This window comes from Catharus ustulatus, chromosome 28 (assembly GCF_009819885.2).
Source record: "Catharus ustulatus isolate bCatUst1 chromosome 28, bCatUst1.pri.v2, whole genome shotgun sequence".
NCBI lineage: Eukaryota > Metazoa > Chordata > Aves > Passeriformes > Turdidae > Catharus > Catharus ustulatus.
Window position 1 is genome coordinate 4,168,579 of NC_046248.1, and position 25,518 is coordinate 4,194,096.

Consider the following 25,518-nt stretch of genomic DNA (forward strand, 5'->3'; position numbering starts at 1 on the left):
ATTGATGAATGGAAAAAGACATTTGCCTTTACAAACAAACTGTAGAAATGAAACTGGGTATTGGAAGATGAAAGAAATAATGGGGGGGAGCTATGAATTCTATAGGAATTAAAAATTAAAAGGGAGGGTTCTACATTAGAGGGGAATCTCAGGTATCAGGGTTTGGGAAGTCTGAGCCTCTCAAGTATCTCAGCAATGGGGAAGGAGAGAGGGAAATTGGGATAAAAAGGAGGCTGAGCCTCCAAAAATCTGAGACATCCCCATGGCCTCTCCCTTCATTGGAATAAAGCAAAAAGGGCTCCTCTGTCTCCTTTTTGGACATGAACCTCTCTGGTGCTTGTGGATTCATTTTCCTGACAGGGGTTATTTCTGAAAGGTATTTCTTATCAAGGCTGTTGGCCTGGAGACCAAGAAGAGAAGAAGGAGAAGGAGATAAGCAGAAGAAAACCTGCAGCTGGGAAAAGTATTTTTAGAAAAGTCTTGGGAAAAACAGAGGTGTAGATGGTTTTAAACCAATCAAAGTTATGTTGCTCTGTTGTAACCAATGAACAAAGTGTAAACCTTGTAGAAGGCATAAAAGACAGCCAGCTGTTGTAATAAATGGGATATAAACCTTCTGAAATGTAGTGTGGCTGTTTGTCAGAGACAACTTCCAACCCCACAAAGCACATCCCAGCCCAATCATCCCCCTCAAACTGGGGACAACCGGTGAGGAAAGCCTGGGGGCTGAGGTGGGAGCCTGTTGAACACAGACAGTGCCTGTACATGCCAAGTTCTCATTAAAATCGTGCCCATCTTGGCCAATTATTATCATTTTAATGGGTGGAAGGGGCAAGTGTTCCTTCCAAGCCAGCACTTACACCAAACAAGAACCCCACTCTGAGCTGGATGCACCATCCCAACCCCTCTGAACCCATCAAATACCATTTCCATTTCCAACACCCACTGGATGCTGAATTACACAGCCAGGACAGGCCCCCCAGGCTGTAAGTGGAGATTTGCTCTGTGAAATCAGCACAGTGCAGTGCTGGGGGCAGAACAGGGAGCAATATTCCAGCTCACCCCTTAGGGCTGGGTGTTGGGAACTGCAGGTGCCCCCCTCCCTTACCAGGATGGTGGTGACAATGAGGGTGGTGTTGAACAGGCTGTCAGAAATGTTGGAGGAGAAGATCCTGTTGTCCATGCTGAGCCCTTCAGAGACGTGCCAGTGGCCAATCTGCAGAGACAAACAGCACAATAAGGGGATTTACAGGGCGAGTCACTGCCCATATGGCTCTGCTGAGTGACAACCCTCGAGCTGGCCTGTTAGGGACGCTCCATTACCTTCACAAGGCACCCCAGAACGGGTCAGCAGAGACATTAACCCTCTGTGCACTCCCCCACCTGCTCTGCAGTGCCCCTGCTGCCTTCCTGCGTGTCCAGCCCTGCACAGGGACTAAGCTGTGAGCTGGGCAGCTCCCTGGGAGCCACACAGCCTTGTGTGCTGTCCCCACATGCCACCAGAAACCCCAAATCTGTGGGACTGTGGTGCTGGGAGCCTCTTTCCTCCACCTTGACAAAGCCACTTCTCAGTGGTGCTGCTCCATCACCACTACCACAATTAAGCACTTCCAAAGCCTTTGATTCAGGCTCATCACACCCAACAGCACAATTTACCCATCCAAGCATCAGTGTGGCTGCACAAACCCGAATTCCCAGCGTGGAAGGCAGGAACCAGTCCCCCCAAGCTCGGGAGGACATCATGATTCAGCTGTGACAGCCTTCAGCCAGGGGGGAGGAATATTCCACAAAACCTAATTTTAACTTCAAGAGCCTAATCTCCTTCCCTCAGAGCTCTGGGCAGGGAGATCAGCACCTCCAGCAGCTCGTTCAGAGCGTGCAAATTAAACTCCTGCTCTCTTATTGTCCTTAAAAAAGCCTCTGCTCTTCTTTTCCTGGTGGATACAGGGGGGCTGAGGGAGGCCAGCTCCCCCTGAACCCCTTCTCCTCCTTTTTCTCCTCTGTCCCACCAGGTTCCAGCACTGTGCTGGTCTCCTCTGATCCCTCTGCAGTGGGGTGCTGTGGCCCTGAGAGGCAGTGGGTGACCCCAAAGGTACAGGGGGGGTCTTCAGAGCTCCTCCAGAGCAAATCCATGCCCAGCTCCCTCCTGTGAGCTGAGACTGAGGCAGGTTATCCTCTCCCTGGCAGGGTGGGAGGAACTAATTGATTTTCCTTTCTGCCATGGGTTAATCTTGTTATGTGCAAGCAGGAGGAGGGAAGGTGGAGTGCAGCCCTGGAATGACTCTGTGCCTGCTCTCAGCACTGCTTGGCCTCTGCTGGGACCAAAGGCTCCAGGGCTTGGGGGTGGCTTGGATGTGAGCCCACAGACACCCTGACAGACCACATCCCCCTGGCTGTTGAGGAAAGAGCCAAATCCTTCCCTCTGCCAGGTGCAAACCCAGCCCAAGTGACCAGCAAACCACAGTGGGAATCTGTGAGGAGTCCCAGATCCACCCTCCTCTGCCAAGGCACAGCTTTGCACTCAGAATCATCAAATCCCAGCTCCTGGCCCTGCACAGACACCCCAACAATCCCATCCTGTGAGATCCCACCCCAACAATCCCATCCTGTGAGATCCCACCCCAACAAGCCCACCCTGTGAGATCCCACCCCAACAACCCCATCCTGTGAGATCCCACCCCAACAATCCCATCCTGTGAGATCCCACCCCAACAATCCCATCCTGTGAGATCCCACCCCAACAATCCCACCCCAACAACCCCACCTTGTGAGATCCCACCCCAAAGCCTGAGAGCATTGTCCAAACCCTCCTGGAGCCCTGGCAGCCTCAGGGCTGTGACCATTCCCAGGGCAGAGAAAACAGCCCCAAACTGGGAGATTTTCCCCCTATTTCAGGGAGCTCTTGGAGCTTTCAGTGGCCTGCACAGGCTCTGAATCCCTGCAGGATGAATCCCTCCTGAATTCCCCACCTCTGCTCTGATTGCTAAACAGCAGCAATCTCCTCTCAGAGCAGTCATCACTCACAAACATTGCCTAATTTTTCTTCCCTCTCGGATTTCTCAACCAGAGATTAGTGACAGATTAACTTTAATTTTAACAGCCCTCGCTGCTCTCCAATTTGTCCCTCCCCTGCTGGCATGTGCTCAGACTAATTGCCTCTTCTCCTGACAGTGCTGTGGGTTTGACCTTGCTTTCAAAAGCACCAAGGCCACACAATCCCAGGTTCTGGGGGCACTGGATGCCCCCAGCTCACCCCTGTGCCCCTCCAGGGCTGGCAGAGCTCCTCACACTGCTGTTCCTGCAGTGCCACAGGGTGTCTGGGCCCCTCACATCCCCCTTCTGCAAGATGGATGTCAAGGTGATTTTAATCATCTCTATCTACATATAAAGAGCCTCTGGAAAATAGAAAACATATCCATCTGCAAAATTTTTTTTTTAGAAAACAATCAAATGCTCCACGTGGACATGGATAAGACTGTCCTGTTAAGGTGTGGACAAGGACTTCAGGGTGTTCAGGACTCAGGGTTTTGAGCAGTGGGTGTGATTGGTCTGTATAAACACTCCAGGTAGAGGAGGTCTGGAGCAAAGAGGTAGAACAGCTTTTTGAAGCTGAAACGATGGTGTTGGCACAAAAATAAATACATAAAACCCAGCCAGAAATAAAGAGGCTGACAAAGCAGGGGAGAGGCTCCCAATGATCAGAGTGACACCTGTCCTAGGGCAGCACAACCAGCTGGCTGCAAGCTGGAGCTCAACACCTTTGTGAGAGGGATTGTGACCTGGTGACAGCCCAGCCTGGGTGGAGAAAATTCCCTGCAAGTCCTCAGGGATGTGTGACCCCCACAGCATCATCTCTGCACCTCCCTGTGCCCCCAGGAGCTCCAGCCCTGCCTGAAACACCCCCAGGCACCTCCAGGCAGGTCTGCAAACACAAACTGTGAAGCTCCAAGGATGAACCAGCCCAAAAAGCCTCGAGCAGGGAAGTGCCAGTGCTCCATCCCCACAGGCAATGAGGTGCCTCAATTTAGCTGCTCTGAAAAAGGTGTTATTTGGGTTGGTGGCACAGAAAGATTTCTCAGCTCTGTAGAAAATCCCCACATGGAGCATTCCTGGCTCACTCCTTCCATGCTGTGTGCAGAGGCTTTGAGGCTCCTCATGGTGTGAGTGATGGAATACCTCTCAAAGTAATGATTTTAATGAAATCTTCTGCTTATTTTACTGTAGGCACGGAGATGACTTCTCCACGAGCTTCAGAGGCACCACAGGTATTTAGCATCCCCATTCCCAGCTTCAAATGAAGGTAAAGCCAGCCCTGAATCCAGATCTTGGAACAGGCAGACAACAACAGGCACCTTGTGGGCTCTGATTACAAGTGCTGTCCTGCAGCTTGCAGCCATCAGCTCCTGCTCTGTGTCCCCAGGAAAGGAAGGAGTGCACAATGCAATCCTGTGCCCCAAGGAGAGGGAATCTGGGAGTGACTGGGGAGGGAAAAAGGGAATCCAACAAATAAATGGAGGAAATCCCAATGAGGACACTGCTCAGGGATGGATTCCTGAGTGACAACACTGATGCCAGCACAGCAAAGAGTTCACTGAAGTTAGCACTGAAAGCACCAACTATTAAACCAAAGAACCACGAGAGACACACACATCTCACCCCTGAGGCCACCTGCATCCCTCAGATGTCCCCTCTGGGGACACCCTGGCAGGGGACACCCAGATGTCCCCTCTGGACCCACCTGGCACAGCCCAGGCAGGGCAGTAGGGGCACACACTGAGTTTGTCAGGTCCTGGGGGCAGAAGCTGTCCCTGGGCTGCTCCTGAACAGGAACAGGTCCCACCGAGGCTGATAAGCTGCTGCTAAATTCAGAATGTTTGATGTGGCAGGGAGTGCAGAGGGTCCCAGAGCTGTTGGTGGGGAACTCATCTGTACCTCACCAACATCCCAATGGGCAGCCCAGCCCTTCCAGGGCTCTGCTCAGGACACAGCAGGGGCTGTGGGGAAGTGGAGGCTGATCAGCCTCACCCAGGATGGGGAGAGCTGGGGTCAGGCTCTGCAGCTTCCCCCTTCCTAAATCACAGCCAGGAATTTCCCAAACCCCAGCTCCTGATTTACAGCAAACCACACTGCTGGAACTCTGTTGTGTTTTTTAGAGGGGTAAGGAAAAGGGGGGAAAAAAATAAAAAGATGACATTTAGCAAACCCAGCCCTTGTCAGATCTATAGATCACCAGCACGTTAATGAGCCTGTGCTTTCTCAAGCATCCTGTGAGCAGAGAGAGCAGCTCTCATATGGCTGTGGAAAAAAATTCCTCTGGTTCAGCTAAATCAGGAAAAGCCGCGTTTGGTGCGTTACATAAATGTATTAAAAATTGGATGTCAGAAAGCCCTGCCTCTCCTTGCCCAAAAGCAGCAGCAAGTTAGAGAATCTAAGTGTCTCTAATTTGCTGGCTGCCTGGATCAGCCTCAAAATTCGGTGAACTCTCCATCAAAGCTGATGAGCTGGAAGTCCCTGTGGCTTCACTGGGTGGAAGGAGAGAGAGGAGGAGAGGAGGAGAGGAATAGGCAGAGTTAAAATGAGCTTGGTTAAAAGTAAGCAGAGAATAGAAGTGTTTCAAACAAATCAGTTAATACAACCCTCGGGAGCAAGATTGTCTCCAGGATGTGAATGCCTGTTCTTCACCCTGTTCCTTTAATTAAAATATTTCTAATGATTTATTTAGTCCTTTTCATTTAAAGAAGTCAGGCTGGCAACAAGAAAATAATCATGTATGGCACAGCAGAGCTGCCTTTGGCTTCTCTTTGCAGGAGGTTGAGGGGAGGCAGGTTGGCAGGAGCCTGATGGCTCTCAGCTCTCTGGGGATGCTCTTCCCAGTTAAACACAGCTCAACAAACTCCTTGAGGCTGGGAGAGGCCCTGACACCCCTCTGGGCACTGCTGTGGATCAGCAAAGCTCCCTGAGAAAGGGAGAGAAGGCAGAAAAGCTGTCACAGGAGCAGCTTTATAAAAATCAGCTCTTTCCTGGTGGTTCTGTGACAGGGCAGGGCTTGCAGCCCTCCCCAAGGGACTGCCCTGAACTTCCAGCTCTTTTTCCCTGTGCCCAGAGGTGTTTCATCCCCCTGCAGCCTGATGGGGAATGTGCAAAGCTTAATCCTCCTGGGCATCTCACAGACACAAAGCTCCTTATTTACCACCAGGTCAGCAAAGGTTCTCTCCTGTCACACCAGGCTTGTGGGGAAGAGATGAGCCTTTAGTCTCAGCTGCAGCCACAGCTCCCTGTGCAGCTCTGGGAGAAGCTCTGCTCCAAGAGGACCTGGGAGTTCAACGTGAACTCCCTGCCACATCCAAACACATCAAACCCAAAGCTGTCACAGGGAGCTTTGCAGCATCTCCTTCCCGAATTTGTGCTCTTATTAATGCAGATGGGCTTGGATCTGTCACTTCTGTTCAGAGGGTGATGGGTTTGGGAGAGGATTAAAAGGGCATTGATGCTGTGAGAGATCTCTGTGGGGAAAATGCCATCCTGCTCCCCCCTGCTCGCTCAGAGAAAGGCAGCATCAAAGCCAAGCTGTCACTTGACAGGTAAGGACTGGCAGGTACATCCTTGCCAAGGCTGAAATTCACTGCTGCCAGGCCAGGACAGGGCTCCTGGTGCCAAAATGCTCTGCTGGTGAGGGTAGGATACAATGGCTTTTGTTCTCTGCCAGCATCTAGAAGTGGAAATCTTGAAAAGAAGGGCAGCAGTGGAGCTGTCAGCAGGGAAACAAGACAGATGAACCTCCCCCTTTGTTTTTTTTTTCCTGGGTCTTCTATTTTTTTTTTTTTTTTTCCTGAATAAGATTTGGATTTATCAGCAAATTCCTTGGATTTGTGTCATGTAATCTCACCAGTCTGATATCCTCAACTTCAGCTCAAACCAGAAAATATGGCTTGGGCAGAAAGTGTGAGATGAGGAAATACCACTCAAATTAATGATTTTAATGAAATCTGCTCGGTGTTCTGTGGGCAGAGGAAAGCTGTGAGGAACCCACGAGCACTGAGACAAAAAGTAAATGAATGTGAGCCAAGCAAACCTGTTAGAGAGGAACCATAAACTGAGAGGGAAATGAGCTTGAACTTCCCCTCTCAGGGGAGAGAGGATGGGGAGCTCCTCACATGGGGCTGCCCCATTTGCTTTCCTTCTCAGAAGAATGGAAACCCATTTGCTTTCCTTCCCAGAAACAGTTTGAAAAGTTTCACAGTACCCATTTTTCCCCATTTCAGAGAAAATTCTCCCCATCCAAGTAATTTTAAACAAATGCAGCCACAAGCTGAAGAACTAAAGGGTCACGAGTGTGAGCCCTGAGTGATTCCCTGCCTGGAATCAGCACCTGGGAGAGACCAGAGATTGGCTCTGCCATCACCCCCTCCAGCCCCTGACAGATTGAACAACCCCAAACTATCCTGAGGTGTGTCCCTGATAAATCAAACAAGTTGAGTTTGCCAGCAGAGCCAAGGTGACACCCTGAGTACCTCATGGCGCAAACCAGGGGGATGCACAGCCCCTTTTGGTCCCCTGAGCTGAGAACACCCAGGACACCCTGGTGAAACACAACTCTTAAAGAAATTAGGATTTTAGTTAAAAGTTAGAAGAAACTGAGCTTGAGATAGTTACCTGAAACTTCAATAATTGATTCCTGTCAATTTATGTTTGCTGAGCTGTGCTTGCAATGGGAAAGGATGAAACTGGTAGGTAGGTCCAAAGAACACAAACAATGGCAACCAGAAACTCATTCTTTGCAAAACTGGAGCTGCCCCAAAAGCCATTTGTATTGTCATTGATAGAAAAGGTCAGGGTGAGGAAGACTCACCTTACTTCCTCCTCTTAAGACCCCTCCCCACAAAAACGAGCCCAGCCTTAATTCAAGAAGCCAACCACGCTGCTTAATTGCCATTCCAGCTAATTACCATGGGAAGCAGGGATGGGAGGGGCTGGTGTTATGAATATGAATTTGTTTGAACCTGGAATTTCACAGTGTGTATTAAGGGTTACCCCACACTGCTGCCCAGTGCTGAATAAACATTCACTTTGTAACTTTAAATTGTTAGAGAGTCTTTTGGCCTCACAGTTGAGTATGGGTATTAGACTAGTTTTCATATTTTGGTAAATCACTGGCAGGGGACACCCAGGACAAGCTGGCTCTCTCACCTGCCGGAATCCAGCTCGGGTGTGCTGCAGGATTTTCAGGGCGTAGTTGGAGCGTTGGCCTTTGCTGTTGAATTCGATGTGGCCGGTGAGACCTTCCAATTCTACCTGTCCAAGAGAGACTCAGTTACAGCGCCCAGCAAGGCTGCCCCACCCCAAATCCCCCCCCAGAGACGGCAGGGATGGCCCCACACACCCCACACTCCCAGCAATCCTCTGAGCTCAATCCTGATTATTTTTGGAGTTTGGATAGAGGAGAAAAGATACAGAGAGGAGCAGGGAATCAGCATTTCCTTGCTTTGAGAAAAGCAGCTCCACATCCCCTCACTGCCTCCCTCCATCCCAAGACCACTGGGTCTCCAAGCAGCAGAGCTATATGGGGAGCTGGAGGATTTTTTGTCCCGCTTAAAACAAGGGGTCAAAGTGGTAAAATGCTCATCCAACTTTTTCCTTTGGGGAAAAAAAAACCCTTATAAATAAAAAAGCCTTATAAAAATTTCCCTGTCTCATCTACACCAGACTCAGAATACTGCTCCTACTGTATGGTCACCTCAGCTCTGAGGAGCCACAAACTCCAACTATTTCACAAGGCTGGAATTTCAGAGTGTTCTCGTGCCAGATTTAGGTTTGTTTAGTTCCAGAAATCACAATTTTCGGTTCAAAGGAGCCCAAACCCATAGGGGAACTCGCATCTTGCCCCTGAGCTCTGAGCAATTGTACTGCATGATCTCAAGTCAGAGCTCAAATCACTTAGAAACATTCATACTTTAAAAAAACACAAAAATTGAATTCCAGCTTTTGTGCAGCAAAGCCTGAAACGGGGAGAGTTTCATGTCACTCCAAGGCCGGTGACAACCCAAACCCTCAGATCTCTCTTTTCAGTGCCTTCAAAGAGCAAAGGCAGCCCTGCTGCTGGCAGGGAGGAGCAGCCCCCAGCCCCCTCTCACCATTCTCAGGTAGTTCATGAGGCTGGTGCCGTGCTGCCAGATCTGTGCAGAGCCGCAGGACAGGGGCTTGACGCCGATCTCCTGGCTGCGGTTCAGCTCCTGCACCGCCGTCACCACGGCGTACACGGCATCGAACAGCAGCGCTGAGGACAGCTGGGGGCAGAGGCAGGGAAAAGTCAGCTGGGAACTGTCTTGGATTGCCATACAGGATGTGATAAAAAGTATCTATTCTGTCACCATCTGTTGAGACCAGGTGGGGCAGTGATCCTGATCTCTGTGGGAGATATTCTGCTAATGGGCATCCATTGAAACCAGCTGGGGCAGTGTTCTTTATCTCCATGGGATATCTCCTGTTCATGGCCATGTTTTATAAACCAGGCAGGGCAGTGTTCTTTATCTTTTCACAACCCATCCTTCCTCCAGCCAGTCATTTTCTGCTCATGGCCATTGAGTCCCACTGTGGCACTGATAAAATTACTGCATCCCATTGGGAGTTGCTCCAGCTAGGGGGAAGAGCCCAACATTTCTTACCAAGATAAAAACAGAGGTTTTGGGACACTAAGGGAGCCCCTTTCTCCACTGGACTCCACAGGGAAACAGGATTCCTCCACATCACCACTGGACCTGCACTGCTGGCCAGGGGGAAATGCTCCTGAGAGAAGCAGGACTTTCCAGTTGGAATGCTCCTGAGAGAAGCTGTAATTTCCAGGAGGAAATGCTCCTGAGAGTAGCAGGAATTTCCAGGGAAATGCTCCTGAGATCCAATGCCTGCTCCCACAGAAGGAAACTTAACTGTATTGCTTCAGCCATCATGGTCTCCTCTGACCACTCCTTTGACAGACTCACAAGAAATGAGGTTTTGTTAGATTTGCTCGTCTAGCAGCCAAATCCTGCCTGTCAGACCCCACAGAGATCATCCATCCCTCACTACACCCCTGTTCCCTGTGGAACAGCCCTGCTGAGGGAATGTCCAGAGTGCCAGAGCCCATCCCCTCTCCTGCTCACCTTGCCTTTGGCTCCCTTTGCCCAGGTTTCTTTGTCCACCAAGCCTCACAAAGCTGGTTTCTCACTCCCACAGCAGTTTCCATGGTTTTGGGCTCGTTAACCATCAGCTATTTTCTCCCTGGTGCTCAGTGTTGCGACTGAGATTTCACTTTTAATTACTGTCACCTCCTGACTCTGCTGGAATTAAGCCGTTGCAGCTCATTACTACCAAGGCTGCATTTTCCTCATGGATACTTCCAAGAGCATCCTCTTCCCATCCCAGCTCCTGGCAGAGGGCTCAGTCTCCAGCCTGGAGCTGCTTTGTTCACCTCACCCTGGCTGTGACTTCCAGCCCTGCAGTGGCTTCTGCATCCTCTGCTCCTCCCAGAGCCTGACCAGGCTGATTCACTGTGGCCCTGCAGGGTCAATCTTGCCCAGCTCAATGATCCCAACAAACCTTGGGCTTCCACCCTGCTGCTAATTTGGATTTAACCCTGCTTGATCTCGCTCAGACCAGTGGTGAGACCTCACTGACCACACTGGTGTGGGATTAGACATTTAAAAAGCAGCACAAAACCCTCATAACCTACAAGTCATCCTGAATTAAAAGGTAAGATTCCAGCCTGATGCCATCAAAACCCCAAACCCCAGCTCTGACAGCACCAGTGACCTTTCACTCCTCCTGACCTAAACATTCTCCTTCTGGAAAGCTTTTTCCAGAGTTTCTTAAAGAAGATGACAAATCCTTCTCCCCACCTTTTTTTTATCCCTTCAATACAAATTCTTTCCTTAACTGGGCTTCTCCAGCCTGTCCTGTCCTCAGCCCCTGTTCCATGAAGCTCTTTCCATGCACTTAATTTTAATTATGAACTTAACTCCATTCAGGTTACAGGATGTCACACCCAATTAGCAATTCCCTTCCTGAATCAGGAACCATATTAACATCAGATGGACAAATGAAACTGTTATGAGACCAAACACAACCCCTGCAATCCCAGAGTTTCTCCCATTTCCTACCAAATCAGAATATTGGCACAGCATTTTTAATTTTCTCCTGCTGGGTTTCCATTTCCATTTTCCCTGAGCAGTTAATCCCTTATTAGCTGGTGAGCAAGAGACTTGTAGATCTCAGTGAAGCATTTGACATTATTGATTGGAATGTTTTACTCCTGAAATCTGGAAAATTTATTAGGATTTCTGCCAGCACTCTTTATGATTTCAAGCAGTTGAAGTACTGGAGAGGGTGTGGAGATACACAGGATCAAGTCCTCGTGGCATGGAACAGAAATCTCTTCCCTGCAGCCTGACTTTGCATGGAACAGATGTAAACCACAAAGTTTTGAGGTCATAACCTTCAGCAAAGGAGTGAAAAGAGACCTTTAGAATATTCCCCAGGCCAGAGGGATCTGTTGGTGCCCTCCTGTACCTCCCTCAACTTTCCCAATGTCACCTATAAAAACCTCTCACTACTTTTATACTCTCATTGGAAACCACAGCTTTGTCCCTCTGTCACAAAAAGCCAATTTGTCTGCTAACAAATTGATTCTCTCTTGCCTGCACCATCTGATTTGTGCAGAGCCCTGTTGGTTTCGTGCCCCTTTGCAATAACAGAGCTCCATAGAAAATCCATAGGGCTTGGGGGACTTCCCTCAATCCCCAAAGCCAAGTTCTTGACAATTCTTGACACTGAAACATGAACAGGTTTGGCTGCTCTGGGTTTTGCCATGTGGGTTTTTTTCTTCCCTCCCTGCAACATTATCAGCTGTATCTTTGCCCCCAAACCCAACACGGGGAATTAAAACCATTAAAACCCTGTGAAATAGACTTTGCAATCTGGATTTTATTCAATGACATAAACACTTAATTACAAACATCTGTTTTAGCCTAAATTCTAATTACCAAATCTAGCCATCTGCAATTTGAATGATTTTCTCTGATTTCCTTTCTTTGCAATGTGATTAATGAGAATGGCATTAGAGCAGGCAGCTCCCTCCTCCTTTGTCAGATGCTTCCTCAGCTCCACCAAGAATGCCCTGGGATTTTTGCAGCTCACAGGAAACCTCCCTCCTGTCACTTCCAGCTGCTGAGCTTCCTTTTCTCTCTTTAGGATGAGTTATCCCATGAGATAAACCCTTCCCAGGGCTGCAAGGGGAAGTTCTAACACACAGAGATGCTCCCTGCCACATTTCCAACAGCAGAGGCAGCAAGCTCCTGCCTTCACCTCACACACAAAATAAACTGTTTGGGAATATTTCACCTCTTCTCTGTAACTTCCTGACCCTCAAATCCTTTCCCCATCACCTGGGACGTGGCATCTTGAAGAATTCCAGTCCTCCCAAGCATCACCTTGCATCCCCCCACTTAGAGGTTTTGCTGGATGCTCAAGACAATGCAGGTAAGAACCTAAAATGAGAATTTTCATTTCCCCATCACACCTGCTGCTGGCTCCTGCTGTGTCCTGTTTGCACTAGGAGGAGGAAATTTGTTTTTAATGTCTCTCAACAGCCCCTGCAGTCCAAAAAGGAATTTTCCTGCTAGAAATCCCATGGAGACAGAGCAGGGCAAGCTGATTGCAGCTTGGGGAGGGACAGCAGGATGGTCCCAGGCACACCAGCTCAAGTCAAGCCAAAGGATGTGAACACAAAGGGCAAAAATCTCCTTATTTTGCCTCTTAAGGATCCCTTTGTGTGACAATAAGGAGGTTTTCAGCAGCTCAGCTTGTCAAGAGGGCTCTGAGTTCATTAAAATCCGTGCAAAGGGTTCAGCTGATGATATTTTCCTCTCTCTCCCCTCCTGTAGCTGCAGCTCTGATGTGGCAGATCTGCTTTGCAGACTCTCCCAGTTGTGGAGAGTCCCCAGGGAACCCCCCAGTGCTGATGGAAACTCCTCAGGGAGATGCTGGAGCACAGAGCACAGCTCAGCCCCTGACCCTGCCCTTCCTGTGCCATCTGCAGCCCCAATCCCCCCAGCACGAGCCATTTTCCTGCAGTTTGGACACACAGGGATAAAATTCCTGAGGGAAACACCAAATCAGAGCTGCACCATCCCCTGCACCCACAGAGAAATACAATCCAAATTCAAGGTTAGGCTTGAGTTTAAAGCTGTGCTCCCAGTCCAGCACTGAGAAGCTCTGCACCCCAGCTCTGACTTTCAGGGTCACTTTGGTATTTTCCACATCAGGAGACTCCTCTGTAAGTCACAGATTGACAGCTCAATTCCTCTCCTACCTACTTACAGTAATTTCACGACTATAAGGCGCACCCTTTTGACTAAAATCTCCCCCCAAAACCGGAAGTGCGCCTTATAGTCCGGTGCGCCTTATCTGATCTACAAAGTTGCAACATTTGCCACCCCGGAAGTGAGAGCCCGTCGGCATCGGGGCCTCCCCCGTGCGGGGCGGGTCCGCCGGCTTCGGGGCCGCCCCCGCGTGGGGCGGACCCGCCGGCTTCGGGGCCTCCCCGCCGGCTTCGGGGCCGCCCCCGCGCGGGGCGGACCCGCCGGTATCGGGGCCACCCCCGCCGGTATCGGGGCCTCCCCGCCGGCTTCGGGGCCGCCCCCGTGTGGGGCGGACCCGCCGGCTTCGGGGCCGCCCCCGCGCGGGCCGTCCCGCCGGCATCGGGGCCGCCCCCGCGCGGGGCAGACCCGCCGGTATCGGGGCCTCCCCGCCGGCTTCGGGGCCGCCCCCGCGCGGGGCGGACCCGCCGGTATCGGGGCCTCCCCGCCGGCTTCGGGGCCGCCCCCGCGCGGGGCGGACCCGCCGGTATCGGGGCCTCCCCGCCGGCTTCGGGGCCGCCCCCGCGCGGGCCGTCCCGCCGGCATCGGGGCCGCCCCCGCGCGGGGCGGACCCGCCGGTATCGGGGCCGCCCCCGCCGGCATCGGGGCCGCCCCCGCGCGGGGCGGACCTGCCGGTATCGGGGCCTCCCCGCCGGCTTCGGGGCCGCCCCCGCGCGGGGCGGACCCGCCAGTATCGGGGCCGCCCCCGCCGGCATCGGGGCCGCCCCCGCGCGGGGCCGGCCCGCCGACATTGGGACGGCTCCCTTGCGGGGGGCGAAAGCCGCAGGAATCGGATCGGCTGCTGCGCGGTGGGGGCGAAAGCCGCAGGGATCGGATCGGCTGCTGCGCGGGCGGGGCGAAAGCCCCCGGAATCACGGCGGCCGCTGCGCGGGCGGGGCGAAAGCCCCCGGAATCACGGCGGTCGCCGCGCGGGCGGGGCGAAAGCCCCCGGAATCACGGCGGCCGCCGCGCGGGCGGGGCGAAAGCCCCCGGAATCACGGTGGTCGCCGCGCGGGCGGGGCGAAAGCCCCCGGAATCACGGCGGCCGCCGCGCGGGGGGGGCGAAAGCCCCCGGAAACACGGCGGCCGCCGCGCGGGGGGGGCGAAAGCCCCCGGAATCACGGCGGCCGCCGCGCGGGCGGGGCGAAAGCCCCCGGAATCACGGCGGCCGCCGCGCGGGGGGGGCGAAAGCCCCCGGAAACACGGCGGCCGCCGCACGGGTGGGGCGAAAACCCCCGGAATCACGGCGGTCGCCGCGCGGGCGGGGCGAAAGCCCCCGGAATCACGGCGGCCGCTGCGCGGGGGGGGCGAAAGCCCCCGGAAACACGGCGGCCGCCGCGCGGGGGGGGAGAAAGCCCCCGGAATCACGGCGGGCGCCGCGCGGGCGGGGCGAAAGCCCCCGGAATCACGGCGGCCGCCGCGCGGGCGGGGCGAAAGCCCCCGGAATCACGGCGGTCGCCGCGCGGGCGGGGCGAAAGCCCCCGGAATCACGGCGGCCGCCGCGCGGGGGGGGCGAAAGCCCCCGGAAACACGGCGGCCGCCGCGCGGGGGGGGCGAAAACCCCCGGAATCACGGCGGTCGCCGCGCGGGGGGGGAGAAAGCCCCCGGAATCACGGCGGGCGCCGCGCGGGGGGGGCGAAAACCCCCAGAAGCACGGCGGCCGCCATGCGGAGAGGGGGAAAACCGCCAGAATCGGAGCGGCTGCCACGCGGGGAGGGGGCAAGCCTGCCGGCATTAGGTCACCCGGAGCGCCAGGGAACTCCCAGAACAGCGAGGCCCTGGGGATGCTGCACGGAGCGGCGGTGGGCATAGCCCGGCCCTGCCGGGTACAGGCAGGCCCGGGAGCCAATGGCTGCCGGATTGAGGCGGGGCCTCGGCCAGCAAGCGTGCGGGAGGAGCTGGGGGCGGAGCCTCGCTGCAAAAAAAAACCCGGTGCGCCTTATAGACCGGTGCGCCTTATCTGATCTACAAAGTTGCAAAATGTGCCGGCTCCCGGGGGGTGCGCCTTATAGTCCGGTGCGCCTTATGGTCGTGAAATTACTGTAATAAAAATACTTTGCTCTGGCTCTTCCTTTCCATTCCTGGACCAGCATGTCCCCACAAAATCCAATCTGAGCTACAAGAGCAGCCTGGGGATATCCCTGAGCCCTTCAGCACAAGATTAAATAGGATTAAATAATTAAAATATTTCATAATATAATTAACTTCTAAAAAATTATTTGAGAGCAGAGTTCCTACCCTTGGCATTGCTCAGGACCATCCTGAAGCTCTTCCCACAGAGATTTTCCATGGTCTATCATAGCTCAGGGAGGCTCTGGGGGATGGGAATGCACTTTACTTACTGCTGGGCCAGTAAAAGGAGCATGGTCACAATTCTCCTGCCAGGACTGGTTGAGGCTCTGCACAAACTCTTGGAAGAAGGCATGAGACTGGTTGAAAATGGAGAAGCCCAGGATGTTGACTCTGTCGTCCAGCAGGCTGTCCAGACGCTGGAGGGAGAACTCCTGCACAGCCCAAAACACAAAATCAGAGGATTAGAGGGGAAAACAGGCACTGAAACTCCAAACCCACTCAGTGCCCTTGGAGGGAATGGGAGCTGGGAGATCCTGGATGTGAAAGAGCCTGGGTTTTAACCAGGATTTGATTCAGGGTGCTGCTCACCTCAGGCTTTTAATGAAAATATCAGCCAAATCCAGCACTTTATTGGCCAAACTCCACCAAAAACCCCCCAAACCCTCCAAAGAGGGTGTCACTTACCTGCTGAGTGAAGCTGCTCTATCACCACATCCAAGTTTCAGCTGTTAAATTAAATCAGTTCTTTCCCACAGGAGGAGGAACCAAATTCTACCCAACCCTAAAAACCCCCAGTTCTGCACTGCTCCTTTCTGCTGCCAGCTACCAGGAGGAGATGCCACCCTCATGCCCTGGGGGTGATTTTGGAGTTGGGAGCCTCCTCTTGCATTTCTGCAAGTGGTAAGAAGTATAAAATATTAAAACAACTATATTAAAAAAAAATATTAAAACGGAGGACTTGGTTTTGCTCCTCACATCCATGGAAGCAGCAGGGGAAGAGTCCAGCCCTCCTTGTCCTATTAGCAGGGAATAATGGCACTTTCCTCACTAATTTCTCTTCTGCTAATTGCTGAAGTGCAGTGAGAAGGTGGCAGTGACAGTGCTGGATGCCCATCACAGACACAGCTGTCCCTGGGCTCCCTGGGGGATGAGATTCCAGCAACTCGAGCCTTTTTTTATCCTTGCTGAGCACACAGGAGCAATTCCTGTAAATCTCCCAAACATGGGACTTACAAAACTATTCCAGCCTGGCCAAGACCCACGGGAGTGTGATCAAACCCAGGATGGAGCACGTTTTGGACATGTTAACGTTGGATAATGTGAAATTGCCTGTGAATATTGATTCATTGGAAGGATATTATCTCCCTGCCTTGCTGACAGGTGATCCATTCACCCACAGCATCCTGGCAGCCCCAGCAAGCAGGATGAGGAGCTGGGTGTGAGGAGGTGCTGGCTGCAGGCAGAGCAGCAGCAGGGATGGCAAACCCCTCCAAAATCTTCTCTCCCCACAGCCAGAGCCTCCAGGCAAACCCTGCAGGGCACCAAGCAAGCAGCTGCCCCACTGCCCTCTTGGCTTTGGGACATCCAGGGGGAAAAGGAGATGTTTTGTACCAAAACAGCCACAAAATCCAAGATTTCATCTTGTGCCAGCCTGCCCCAGCCTCAGGGCAGCTGAAATTAGTGTGTTTATTTATTTATTGTGCCTTTTCCCCCCTGAAAACACTTCCAAGCTTTTGAAGTTGAAGGTTTTGTTTTGCTCTGATCTTTAAATAAGCAATAACTGGGTGAGGGAATGAAGTGGTGTGGGGAAACTGAGGCAGGGTGAGATCCACCCCAGCCAGGCCAGCACAGAGCTGAAGGCACAGATCCTGCTGAGTGCCACGGTCAGAACCAGCCCCCTGAAGGGATCTTTTCCCACTTTCCATGGGCAAATCTCATGATCCTGCCAGGGCTCTCTGCCTGCAAAACAACCACAGCCAGACCCTGAGCCAATAATTCACTCTGGTTCAAACGTTACCAGCAGCTTTGCCCAGCTCCCACCAAGCTTTGGGCTTTTCCTACAGCCTCCCCTCTCCACATCCATCTGCAGAAAACCCCATTTCTGTGTCTGTCACGTCCATAAAGCATCACCTCTGAGACACACAGGGCCTGAACCCGACCCCTTCCACCCACTGCTCCCTGTCCCTTCCCTCTGCCCCAGCTCCAGTCTTTGCCATTAAATGCCTTTCCATTCGATGAGCAGAGAGCAGGCAGCAGAGCCGGGTCAGGAGGAAATGAGCTGTGAGCTGCCTATGCAATGAGATGGAGATAAAGCACCCTAGGGGGACACACTTCATTTGCAGTGGGATAAGAGAGATTTGGTAAGGTCGGGCTTTGCTGCAGAGGGCAAAGGGGTGAGAGCATCCTGATACTCCCGAGCTGCCAGCTCAGCTCCTGTCCCTATCTGTCGGGTTTTTCTTTTCCTTTTTACACACTCACTCACCACACTTGACATTTCCAAACCCACGTTCTGCAAACAAAACCTCATTTGCTATTCGAGACCTGCGCCTCTCAGCTGATTTCCCACCCGTCCTGCCCTCCTCACGAGCTGCAAGAGGCAAACACAGGCAGGACAAGGGGTGGAACCCCCTGATCTCAGGGGTGCTTTCAGGTAGAAATTTCTTTCTGAGATGCAGTGAAGTTGATTCCTACACAAAACACTTTCCCATCTGCCTTTTTCTCCTCCTGGAGTGACTCTCCCTCATCCTCAGTGCTGGTTGGAGTTTTGCAGGATACAAGATTCCCAATGCAAGAAGAGCAAAGAGCCATTAGGAAAATAACTCTGCTTAAGAGGGGACTCCAAGCCTCCTCCACCTGTGCAAGCACAGCTTTATAACCATCAAAAAGATGGGTGCAAACAGCAGCTCCCTCATTTCCTCCTATTCCAGTATTGTTTTTATCCCTCTCCCTACACTGGAGGAATTGCAATAATTGCCCAAAACTTGGCCCTCAATCTCAGACCACCAGGAATCAGGCCAAGGTGAATTCAGGGACACAAATCCTGCCTGCCTCATTTCCTCCCCCTTTTTCCACTCTGTTTTTTCAAACACCCACCACATGTCAATATTCTGTTTCAGGAGAAACTCGGTAAAAAAAATTAGACCCAGAGGATCTGCAGCCAAAATTAATGAACTTTTTAACAGAAAGAAAAATCCCCAGGCTTTGCTCCCATCACAGCAAACTCGGCAGCAGGCACCAGCAGGCAATTACGGTGTAGATTTTCTGACTGCTACTACAGGGATGCAACCAGGAAATGTGTGCTGTTAAATAACAACACTTAGCAATTCTGTGGCATGCTATATTTTCCGAGTGCTAGGCACACATTAGCTAATTGAATTCCACGGGCTTCCCTGGGAGATGGAGCTGGAGGAGTTATTAGAGGATGAAGTCACTCCCTGCCTTTCTGCACTGCTCGACCTGCACTCTCACTTTACAGCAGCACCAAACCCCGTGGAACAGCCCCAGCACGGAGGTCACTGGGAGGACCTGGCTAATAAAAGCCACAGAGCCAAGCTCTGTGATCCTAAAGGCGTGAGATTGGATTTTGCAGCGTGGCTGGCTGTGAGTTATGGTCACATCTGCAGGGCACAGCCCCGTTCCATTAGGGACATAAAACCACCAGGAACAAGCAAGTCTTACTTTGCAGGTCAGGATGGAGAATCAGCCAGGATTCTGCACCCACAAATCCTCTCCCACCTCAGCTGGCTCCAGGGGTCCTGCAGCACCCTGAGTTTGGGAGGGAATTGTCCCTCCTGCCCTGACCCTGTCACCCTGGACACCTCAGCAGTGACACCCTGCTCTGACACTGGCACTGGGTGTCCCTCCTGCCCTGTCCCTGTCACCCTGGACACCCCAGCAGTGACACCCTGCTCCTCACACTGGCTCTGGGTGTCCCTGCTGCCCTGTCCCTGTCACCCTAGACACCCCAGCAGTGACACCCTGCTCTGACACTGGCTCTGGGTGTCCCTCCTGCCCTCTCCATGTCACCCTGGACACCCCAGCAGTGACACCCTGCTCTGACACTGGCTCTGGGTGTCCCTGCTGCCCTCTCCATGTCACTCTGGGACACCCCAGCAGTGACACCTGCTCCTCACACTGGCTCTGGGTGTTCCTCCTGCCCTGTCCCTGTCACCCTGGACACCCCAGCAGTGACACCCTGCTCCTCACACTGGCACTGGGTGTCCTTCCTGCCCTCTCCATGTCACTCTGGGACACCCCAGCAGTGACACCCTGCTCTGACACTGGCACTGGGTGTCCCTCCTGCCCTCTCCATGTCACCCTGGACACCCCAGCAGTGACACCCTGCTCTGACACTGGCACTGGGTGTCCCTCCTGCCCTCTCCATGTCACCCTGCACACCCCACTCTGGCACTGGGTCACTGTGGAACAGCCCAGCTGCCTTGCCCCAGGGCAAATCCTGCCTTGGGATTGTTGTGCCTGGAATACAGAGGAGCAAACTGAGGTGCAGAGTGAAAAAACAGCAAGAGATTTATACCTGGCAGCTCTCAGAAACACAGCACCATGGGATGCTCTGAAGGAAGGGACATTAGGCAGCATCCCATTCCACCCTGGCACCTCCCACTGTCCCAGGCTGCTCCAAGCCCTGTCCAGCCTGGCCTTGGGCACTTCCAGGGATCCAGGGGCAGCCCCAGCTTCTCTGGACACGCTGTGCCAGGGCCTCCTCACCCCCACAGGGAAGAATTACTTCCCAATATCCCATCTAAATCTACCTTCCTTCACCTTAAAACCATTTCCCCTTTCCCTATCACCCCATGTCTTTGTAAAATCCCTCTCCAGCCCTCTTGTAGGTGATGTTCAGGCACTGGAAGGTGCTGTAAGTCTCTCTGTTCTCCAGGCTGAGCATCCCAAAGGAGATGGGGTTTAAAAACCTGCCTTACAACACCAAACATCAAAGCCAGCATTCATCCATCAGCACCTCACTAATGAGGCTTCATCCCAAACCTGCAGCTGAACCATCAACTGCTAGGCTACAGGAAATCCCAGACATTATGGCCAGTTCTTCCCTCACCACTAACTCCACTGCTTCCCAAGAAGAGTGGATGAGACTTCAGCAAGGGAAGGGCCAGCCCAGCAGGAAATTCTCCATGTCACAGCAGCCTGCCTGGCAAAATAAAAACTATTTTAAAGCATGGAGCTGCCTCCCCTGCCCTGCCACACTGGGCTGTCCCTCTGGAGAGTGGCTCCTGGCAATTTGTCCCCCTGCAGCAGGCACTGTGCTGCTCAGCACTGCAGCAGCTCCTGAGCCTCTTCCAGCAGCATCGATTTTGCAGGTGATGCTGCTCTGCAGCCTGAGTGTGTGTGCAGGACCTCGATCCTTATCTCGTTTTTAATAACCTGGAGTGCCTGGGCAGCAGGGAGGCAGTGAGCAGTGCCTGCAGGGGATGAGCTCAGAGAGGGGCTCCTTTCACTGCCAGGAACAGCCAGACCTTCCCTCCCCTGTCTGACCCCATCCCAAGGAGCAGGGTTTGCTCAGTCCAGGCTGCACCAACAGCAGGATGCTCACTCCATCCCTCCTCTCTCTCTTGCACACACACAGTTTTATCTTCCTCTCCCAATCACTGCAAGGACTTTATTGGATTTTTGGACCTGCTGATTAACACCCTCCAATACTGCTCAGCAGGAGAAAGTCCCTGCTGTAAACTCAGCACTGACCTCACTCCCCTCCAGCCCCTCTGACAGCAGCAAAAGCTGATTTACACCAGGCCCAGGACACTCTGTGCTGTTCCTTCTCTTTTTTTTTATGTGGGATGGGAAAGGAGAACACTGGGCCAAGGTTTCCATTTCTCTATTAAACCCTCACTCTGGCAAAACCTTGTCCAGAGTGTTTGGTGCTTGGAAAAGCTCTCCAAAGCCAGAGTGCAGTGTCCATCCTGAGATTTCCTGGCAGCTTTTGTGCAAGAGCCAAACCTGCAGTGCCAGCTCAGCACAGCTCTGCTGACATCACCAGTGTGTGTCATTGTTCACCATTTTAAGGTTAATAAAATATCCCACAGCAGCTTCTTTGGGCAAACACAACTCCAGGGAGCCTCTCCCCAGGTCATGGAAGGCAGAACTAAAACAACTGAAAAGGAGCTTGACCCTGCAGTGGTCACTTTTTCATCCCCCAGCCTCAACTTTTCCCCCCAAAATCACCAAACCTCCTCAGTTAGAGGTGGAGAAAATTCCTGCCTTTTCCTCTCTGGATCCTGCTGCCCTCAGAGCTGAGCTGCCAAGCCTGTAAATCATTCCAAAGCTTTGCTCAGAACACATTTATTTGTTTACTCAAGTGGACAATATTATGTTAAGTGCTTTCTATGGTTTTCCTGAAAGGCTCCATTTATTTATAAACTATTGACAGAGTCAATAAGTTTCTAATGGGCCACATGTAAAAATCAATTTCTCTAGGAGGGAAAAAAGTGGAAAAAAGTCATCACAGTAACAATTTGAGTGGGTAAGTGGATGGAGTAGATGTACTCAAGACAATGCTGGTTGGCCATTCAGGTAGGGAAGGAAAAGCTGTGACCTCAGTGAACTCAGGCACAATTTAGAGGAACCATATTTATATCTGTAATTGGATTTATCTTCCAAGAAAAACATCCATGTGCCTTATGGCTCTTGAAGCTCCTCATGCAAGGCCAGCTGTTAAATTGGGAGGCTGTTCTTCAAACAAGAGCACTTGTAGGAAAATAAACTGCCTGAACTTCAACTTCTCTGCAGGGAGCCTGAGATCTGGAGACAAATCCCCAAAGAGGTCGAGTGCTAAATGTTGGGACCTGAAAAAACCCAGCTCCTGAAAAAAAAGGGAGGTAGGGCAGAGGGAAAGAGAGAGATTTGTCCCTCACCTCAGAGGGGCTGGGGTGTATCTGAGAAAATGATTTAACCAAAAAAATTGGGAATGAAGCACAGGGATCTGGTCAGAAAGTAAAGAAGACTCAGGCAGTGAAAGGCTTTGTCTAAATTCTCCTTCCCTCATGCTAACTAGAACAAGGAGAAATTGCTTTGGCAGCCTTGCAGAAACCTGATTTGTTTGCCCTGCTACCACATGGCACTGGAAATATGATCCATAAATCCCAGCAATGATCAGGGCTCTCCAGAACACGTCACATCAGCTGCTGGGAATCAGGAGGGCTGGCTGGGCTGAGAGGGGACATTTGTCACAGGGAAAGGAGAGGCTGTGCCCTCCTCACCTGGGCAAGGGGCAGGGAGGTGCCCTGGCAGCAAACACCACGGGGAAAAAGATGATTATTTCACCAAAAAAAGATAATTTCACAAAGCCTAATCTGTAGTTCACTGTCTCTCTGCTTGATTTGACATCATCCTTCCTTCCCAGGGATGTCACCCTGCAGAAATGTGTGACACCTCTGGAGAAATTGGACACCAATTTCCCCTCCAGTTCCAGCTCCAGGCTGACAATTCAGCTTTGAAAACCTCGTCCTGTATGAAGAGCTCTTTATAAATCACCAAAGAAAGAAGAGAAAGCAGGAAATAAGGCAAAAAAACCCAAACCTGAGCTGATTTATCTGGTCTGTGGGAGTTGAACACGACAGCTGTTTTATCAGCAGCAACACCTGCACACAATTTTGTCAGGGAACAAAACTGCACCCAGTGAATTGCCCTGCCTGACTTAAGGCACTGGGAAACCTCCTTTACACCTTCTCCCTTACTGTAGGAATTTTAATTGTTTCAATTATTCCCATTTAATCGCCTTGACAAATATTTTGAGATTTAAACCCAGCCTGAGGTCTGGATGTTATTAAAAAAAAACCAAAACTAAACTAAACAACAAATCAAAGAGAGAGTGGGGGGAAAAAAATGACAAAACCCAACAAGCTACACAGAATTAACAAGCTAAAAAGAATTAATTGTAGTGTGGGGTTTTGGAGGCATCCAACACCCCTCCTACTCTGTGCTGCTGATTTCAGGGATTTCCAGAGATTGCTGGAAGGAACATTTTCTTCAATGCACAGCAGTCTGCTTGCAATGGTCTATTTGTGCATTAGCATTATTATCATTATTGTTATTATTATTATTATTATTACTATTATTCTGCACATCATTGCCCTCTCACATGGCCGTGAGCTCTGTGCAGCCCTGCCAGGGAGGAGGGAAGGGATGATGAACAGCTCTGAGATCACCCCAGCACCTCCTCAGGCTATTTCATCCCATCCCAAAAATCCCAGAGCAAGGGAATATCACCACGTGGAGGGAGAAATTGGGGTTGGATGGGGATTTTTTTGCCAGGGGATGGAGGAGAGCAGGGCTGCCAGGAGTGCTCCAAATGCACCAGACCTGAGAGTTCCATTAGGACTCCTGGAAAATTTGCCAGGCTGCTGCTGCTGCTGACAGCAGCAGGTCCCTGGAGCTGGCTGAAGGAGGCTGATCATGAATTTGCACGCAGGAAAGGAGCCTGGGGGTGTTTTCACATCGGGAAATGCATCAGGGCCTGAGGGTTCCTCCTCATCTGCTCCAGTGATCTGCTGGGACAGCACTGGTGGCACTCCCTGCACACACCAGGCTGGCACAGAGGGGTCTGCACCCCCAAAATCCCCAGCACAGAGAGGATTCCCTCCTCTGACACAGAGAGCAGAGCTGCACCACACCACACTGTCGGCTGGGATGTGCTTATTAAATAAAATTAATGCTAAAAGACAGAAACAGAATTCCCCTCTAGAGCTGCAGGGCAGGTGTTTAATTCAGCATTTTATCCTATTTTCTCCTCTTTTTTTCTTTTTTTGCCTGAGCTATTTTTCCATCTCCAAGCAGCTCAGTGCTCTACAGACTCTCTGTTCTCTTTGCTGATGGGTTCTCTCTCCATTTAAGCCATCTTTTTGCTTGCTCCCCTTGACAGTAGTTCACTATGATTTTATCTTTTTTATTAGGCAGTGATTGCAGAACCTCAGAGGGTTCATTAGGAGCTTGATAATCCCTCCAGATTTATGAGCCTAAATTGCTCACTCCCATCTCCAAACCCCATTTAAATATTACTAATTTCCTTAAACATCTCTTCCATCTGCCCAGGTTTTGTCTCATGTCACCTTTCCATAATGATCCCTGCCAAAAATCCAGTTAGTTCTGCTAAGGGCTGGGCTTTTGAACAAAGTGGTAAAATAACCTGGATAAACAGATTAATACCCAGAGAGAGTGAATGGCAACAAAACTCATTTCTTTCTCACCTGCCATAGCTGCATTCCACAAGATGAATGGGTTTGAAAGGCAAATTTCATCTCCAGTAAATGCTTAATCACACCCATGCTGAGGACTGGGGTGGAGGTGGGAGTTTCATTTTTAGAGTTGTTTCTGCTGTTGAGCAGCATCCTCGAGCAGGCTGTGCTGGGGATGTGCAGGTGGAAATCCCTCCCTGTGTGCACAGCCCTGCTCTGTGGGGCTGGGGAGGGCAGGTGGAAGGGGAACAGTTGTTGGGAGCGCTGGAAATTCTTCCTGGAGTGGGGATGGTGGGTTTGGCATGGTGGGGATGGTGGGTTTGGCATGGTGGGGATGGCATTGTCCCTCAACACAGTGACACCAGGACTTGGGGCACAAAGCACAGCCCCAGTTTCCATCCCTGCCTGAGCCCTGCAGGAACATCCCCTGCTCTGCCTGTCCTGTCCCTTCCATGGGACATCCATGGGACATTCCCTGCTCTGCCTGTCCTTTCCATGGGACATCCATGGCAAATCCATGGGAAATCCATGGGACATCCATGGCACATCCCCTGCTCTGCTGTCCTGCCCCTCCCATGGGACATCCATGGGACATCTCCTGCTCTGCCTCTCCTCTTCCTTCCATGAGACATCTGTGGAACATCCCCTGCTCTGCCTGTCCTGTCCTTTCCATGGGACATCCCCTGCTCTGCCTGTCCTGTCCTTTCCATGGGACATCCATGGGACATCCATGGGACATCCCCTCCTCTGCCTGTCCTGTTCCCTCCATGGGACATCCCCTCTTCTTCCTGTCCTGGGACATCCATGGGACATCCATGGGACACCTCTTGCTCTCCCTGTCCTGTCCTTTCCACGGG

At 52.0% G+C, this 25,518-nt stretch overlaps 1 protein-coding gene across 1 annotated transcript in view; it reads right to left on the reverse strand.

Moving 5' to 3' along the window:
- GRIK4 (glutamate ionotropic receptor kainate type subunit 4) overlaps positions 1-25,518 on the reverse strand; it is a 183,714-nt gene that overhangs the window by 28,550 nt on the left and 129,646 nt on the right. The window contains exons 8-11 of the mRNA XM_033081660.2: positions 15,731-15,892; positions 9,132-9,284; positions 8,188-8,292; positions 1,109-1,216 (exon numbers count right to left, since the gene is read on the reverse strand). Coding sequence (XP_032937551.1) covers positions 1,109-1,216; positions 8,188-8,292; positions 9,132-9,284; positions 15,731-15,892 — 528 coding nt within the window. The remainder of the gene's footprint in view (positions 1-1,108; positions 1,217-8,187; positions 8,293-9,131; positions 9,285-15,730; positions 15,893-25,518) is intronic.